General features: G+C 42.3%; 1 protein-coding gene across 1 annotated transcript in view; it reads right to left on the reverse strand.

Annotated features, from left to right (window-relative positions):
* RSBN1L (round spermatid basic protein 1 like) overlaps positions 1-5335 on the reverse strand; it is a gene marked incomplete at both ends in the record, with an annotated part of 54969 nt that extends 49634 nt beyond the window's left edge. The window contains one exon of the mRNA XM_084230174.1: positions 4771-5335. Within this exon, the coding sequence (XP_084086300.1) occupies positions 4771-5335 (565 nt within the window). The remainder of the gene's footprint in view (positions 1-4770) is intronic.
* Between the last annotated feature and the right edge of the window lie 665 nt (positions 5336-6000).

Raw genomic sequence — 6000 nt, forward strand, 5'->3', positions numbered from 1 at the left:
TCTAGGCTCAGAGGCAATGTGCACCCAAAAAGGGAGTAAAAATGTCAGTCCGAAAACAGAGACTAAATAAAAATGTACAAATTGAATTGTCAAACATAGCTTTCTTGCCCTCACCCAGCACTGAAGCCTGCCATCTAAACTCATCACCTCTGCCAATCCCATCCGCTGTCCATTATTCCACTTACAAAGAGGCAGAGAGAAAAATGAAGGAGCTTTATCTGAAGAAACTAAAAATCTTCTTACACACTCCCCAGGAAAAAGAAAGATTAAAACATGTGAGTTCATTAGTCACTAAGCCATGCTCATGCATGCCCAGTGAGCTTTCAATTAGCTTTGGAACTTTTAAGTATGAAAGAACTCGTACAGTTTACAGTGATCTTAAGAAAATCTCCAAGAAAGAGAGACCAAAAACAAAACAACAAAAAAAAAAAACGCAAATCAGAAAAAAAGTTAGAGAAAACAAATAACAATGCGAGGAATAAAGAACATGTCAAAGAAACTATAATATTCCTGAAAAGATAACAGAAGATACTACACCCATGAAAAAGGAACAAGATGCTATAATATAGAAACAAAAACAAGAGCTCATAAAAAATACACATCAGGGGGCCTCCCTGGTGGTGCAAGAGGTTAAGTCTCAGCACTATGTAGCTATCTGCAACTACTACAGCACAAATTCAATCCCTACCCAGGACAGAGATGGAACCCACATGGCCCAGCAGACCTCCTCTGTCTTGCCTGCTGCTCCTCTCAGCTGTGTATTTCAGTCAATCCGCCTGTTTAGTTCTCCATTCTGTCTCTGGTTAATCCTCTCAAATCCTGCACCTCTAAAAAAATACACATCAGATCATTAAATAGTACAAGTAATATTGTATGTTTCAATTATATTTCAATTGTTTTAAAGCTAAAATGTTAAAATTCAGTGGGAGGGCTGAAATCTTCCACATAGAACAAAAGACAGCTATGGAGATCAAATTTCTCACTATCAGCACTGGAAGCCAGGCAATAAAGGAACACCTCCAAACTTTAGAAGGAAAATGATTTCCAATATAGAAATCTCCCAAAGCCAAACAGTCAAGAGTGAGGGTAAAAAATAAAATTAAAAATATGTATACTTCCAATATACTCTTTCACAGCACTGGTGTAGGAAACCAAAAGGAAGGAATAAACAAAAAGGCAAGACAGAAAAAAGGGAATCAACAAAAGTAAAAGAAATCCCCAGAATGTTAGCTAAGGAAAGTCCCAAGATGACAGCTTTGCAACAGGCATAAAGAAAAAACAATCCAGACTAAAGCAGGAAATAGGACAACTACAGAAAGGATGACTACAGGAACAAATGAAACAGTTAAGTTTATCTGACAGATTTGACCACGTGGAAAATTGTATTGAGAAGCATTTTATGGAGCTGCTAGAGGGTATAGAAAGAATTTGCCAGACAAAACTAAGCAAATGAAAACAATGCGGCAAGAAAAACAAATGGTTACACAAGGAAGTAAAATTTTAAACTATTATCTCGGTGACAAACAGTTGGGCATAATGATAAAACCTCTGCATATAAATTCAACGTAAAATTGTGGAATAGTGAAATTAGAAAGGTGGGAGAAAGCCTCACTTCAAAAAATCTTAGAACATCTATTCCTTTAAAATCACTGGTGTTTACATACCCCAAATTACTCAGTTCTAAGAAAAGCCTCTATTTTCATAAGAGTTAATTCTGCAACTACACTTTCAAGGCAAAAATTCTGTGAAATGCTTCAGGTTTTGTCTAAGAAAAAAAGTAAGTTAATAAATGCAAAGCAAAAACTAGAAGACATGCAAATTTTATAAGTTAAGGCACTTTGTATGTGTAATGATTTTTTTTCTGTTGTTTGCTGTCATTCTTAGTATACCTCCACTTTTACTTTCCATATTCACCAATTCAATGATTTATTCAGTCTCAAAGGAAAGTGGGTTGGGAAGTCATCAATAGATTACCTTTCTTAGCACCAAAACTAGCTATTATTTCCTAGTTTTAAAATTTTTAAATATTTTGCATTTTTTCTCTTTATGAGAAATAAATTTAACCTTCATATAGTGACAACTGTCATGTAAGGCACTTACAGCACTATGACTAAATGGCCTCTCAGAGTTCAGGTAAGGAAGGCATCAGCTCTTACACTAAATAAGTCTAAACTAGTATGTTTTATAATTCTCTTGTTCATGATTCTTAACTTTCAAATCTACCATCAAAGATACTTCTATCTGGATTGACCAATCTTTTAATTTATTATGGGATTTAAAAAAGAGTCATCACAGTTCTAATTCAACATTTGCTGAATGTTATGTCAAATTCCTTCATATACATACTTTTATTTACTCCAAGTAATTTGTTAGTAATTTGTTCAATGTAAAGAGCAGTTCTAACTAAAGACTTACATATTACAAATAAATGCAGTGGTATAACTGCTTAATGGAGTTGGGGAGGTAGATCTTTTCCGGTTTTGTCTTATCTTTTCTGAGGAAGGATTATTTTCCTTGCTTAGTAATTTTTTTTTTTTATTCCAATTCAGATTATCCAATCAAGAGCTATGGAATAACTGAGGCGAGAGTCCTGAACTATGCCATGTGGTATCCTATTGTTGGGTGGAAAGGATGTCCTGAACAAACTCCACAAACAGGTTTTATGGACCCCCAACCCCACCCCAGACCAGAGATCCAAGACACCAAGGACTACAAAACACGGAGGTTGCCCTATAACACTACCAATTACCCAACTTAGAGCAACTCTAAAGGAAAGTATATACCTTAAAAAAAAAAGACACTAGGTTACTAATTTACTAAAAATTTTATCAAAAGCCCAAAAAAAATAATAACAGTACTTCAAACTAGGATTCTTATATTTATAATTATATACATAATAAAGGCATATATGTATTTTAGTATTTAAATGTTGCTGTTTCTTAAGAATCATGTTACTTGATTAAAACAGAACCTCAATTCAGCTAAATATGAACTCCAAAAGGATATACTTCCCAAATTAAGAAGGATTTTCATGATTAAATTTACCATAGAGACTCTTTTTTAGTTTCTCTAAATAAAACAGCATTTCTGTCAAAAGAGAAAAATCCTACAATAGTGCAAATTATCTAACCACTACTCGAAAAACCCACATTAGATTTACATCTTAATGTAAAAGTTATCATTGTTTATAGTTGAGTTTAATAATGTAAGCTGTGCTTTCAAAAGAAGCATTCTGAACGTAGTGTTAAATTTCACTTTAATAGTCATTTCGCTTTAAAGGCCATCTATGTGCTACATAAAGCTAAAATTGTTAAAGAATGCTTATTTATTTTCAGCCATTCCACTGCAGTTAAAGTTATATTATACTCAAACTCACTTCCTCAAAAAAATTAGATGAGCAAATGCACCATTCAGACATCACAAATAAGACTGATTCCTAGCTGTAAATGGACTTTCGAACACTTAAAACTTTTAGATGTAGCCATTAAAACAAAACAGCTTTTCAACCACTTAAAATTTCAGAGTAAAGGTAGTGTAAATTTCAAGCTCAAAACCACTTTCCTAAAAGCAACACTCTCCAAAGCTGACAGATCTTTTACCTTGCACCAAAGTACCTGATGGGTGTGCTTAGATGTCAAAGCTTCGCTACAGGCATAACGTCGAGGAAGAAGTAAGTAACAACGTTGCTACATACTCCCTATGTAGCATATTTTTTAAATTGTGAAAATCCAAATAGAGAACTTTCTAGATCTACGCTATGATTAGATCAGCAATGTTGAATGCTTGACATTTCCTTTTTCCTTTAAAAAAAAATACTTTCACAATACTGACTTATCAATGCATATTTATAATAAAGACCATAAGTGCTGTAAGCTTTTGATCACACAAAGATCTAATTTTCAACCAGTCTTTTTTTGGTCAGATCATTGTGTATCAATAGCTAACTGGATAGGACCAGCTATTTTAAAGAAATGCTTTCTAAAAATTAAATTAGCCTACATTTTAAAACTGTCCAGTGCTGGGATGGTGGTGGTGGTGGTGGTGAAGGATTAAAAATAAAACAGTCTAGCTGTATCTGAAAAGGAGACTGAATAATTTGCCTTTTTCAGATGATAAAACACTTGCTCTGGGGGGGGGGGGAAACTCGTCAACGCTCCTGATTTTATCATTTGCTGCAAGAAAAAAAGAATATGGCTGAAAATTCTCTCTGAAGGGTGGTATTTCAAACAGGACCACTCAAGAACACTTAATATAAAGAGGAGAGGCGGGTGGAGGAGGCACCTTATGAAACAGCACACTTCGGGCCCTGCAAACTACCCTCATTTCCCTAATAGGGATGAAAAGCTCAGGCCTCTGGTAGTTTCCAACTGACGCCAATGCTCTCCACACACACCCCTTTTTTTTTTTTTTTTTTTTGACAGCATTTTCTGGCGTTGGAGGTTGTGTCACAAATATGAATTCCGCGGTCCCGTAAAAACCTTCAAACAACCAAGCATCAAACCTCCCCTCGCGCGCTGCAGCCAAACACACCTAACCGGGCCCTCAAGCCCCAATTCTGTAAATCCTCCGGCGCATTCACGTGGACGCGGAAACACTGCAGAAAATAAGGTTTCGACCCTTCCCCTCTCTGCCACCGAAATTACAGGTTCGCTTCCCTTCCCCACCGCGAAGCCTCCCGCCCAGAGCCCGACGCCTCCGGGCAGGCGCGCGCGGCCCCGCGGCGGCCCCCGGCCCCCTCCCCTGCCCGGCCCGCCCCGGCCCCGCGCCCACCTCGCGGCAGCGGCTTCACGTCCCCGTTCTCCTCGCGGGCGGCCCCGCCGGCCTCGCCCGCCCCGCCGGCGCCGTGCCTCCGCCTCTCCTTCTCGCGCTTCTCCTTGGGTCTGCGCGGCTTGGCGCCGGCCGCGGCCGCCGGCTGCTGGGGCTGGTGGGGCTGAGCGCGCAGCGGCGTAGGAGGGACCAGCAGTTTGCGCGGCAGCGGCTGAGGCGAGGAAGCGGAGGCTGCGGAGGGGACCGCAGAGCCAGCGGAGAAAGAGAAACTGCTCCGAGCCGAGGACGGCGACGGGGCGGCAGCCAGAGCCGCGAAGCTCCAAGACGCGGGGCTGCCATAGCTCTGAGGCGAGGGTGCCGCGGGCGGCTGCCTGCTGTTCCCGCCGCTGCCCCCTTCTCCGTTCAGTCTCCGCGGGGCCTTCTTCTCCTCAGTCCGGACCTTCTTGGCGGACAGAGGGCCCGCCGGGTCCCGGGAAGGGGGCTGCAGCTTGCCAAATGGGTCTTTCTCCGAGGCGGCGGCGGCGGGAGCGGTAGCGGGACCGTGCATTGGGCTCGGCGGTTCCGCCATTTTGCGCTCCTGTTGTATTTACTCTCCTCCGCGCCCGGGCGCGGGGAGGGGCGGGCCCTCGGGGGGCGGGGCGAGGGCGGGGCGGTCGGGCTGCCGGCCGGGCCCTCCATTGGGCGAGCCACGCTGAGGGATCTCTCCAGGAGCCAATCAAAGGTGCGAAAGTTGAACTCTAGGAGTGGGATCGCCGAGCAGAATCGCTTTGGGGGTCACTGCTCCGCGGGGCGCGGTTAGGGGGTCTAGCGAGCTTGAGGGTTTGGGTGGGGGAGGTGTGCGAGATGTCGCCGGCTTGAACCCGGGTGCCCGGTGAAGTGTCCGAGAGCAATTCTCACTCCGGACCCCAAAATCTGCTCCGGCCCGGGTTGCGCTCTTCGCAGCCTTGACGACTTTTTCTTGTATCACTTTCTCTTTTTTTCCTGGGGTTCTGTCCTCCCTCCCAGTCTCCTCAACCTCAGAAAGTTTAATTTCAGGAATGCACAGCCCTAGAGAAAATGTTGCCGGGGATTAAGTCTTTTCTTATGTTAAACAGTGGTAAGATGAAGTGAGGGGCTAAAAAAAAAAAAAAAGTCACTTTGGTGCCCTAACAAGATTTGTAACTGTTGCTAAAATCGTCAGCTCTAATGCTTTGAGTGAGATCACTTCCAGCTGACCTAGAATTTCAGATTACT

Source organism: Talpa europaea (genome assembly GCF_964194135.1).
Source record: "Talpa europaea genome assembly, chromosome: 3".
Taxonomy (NCBI): Eukaryota; Metazoa; Chordata; class Mammalia; order Eulipotyphla; family Talpidae; genus Talpa; species Talpa europaea.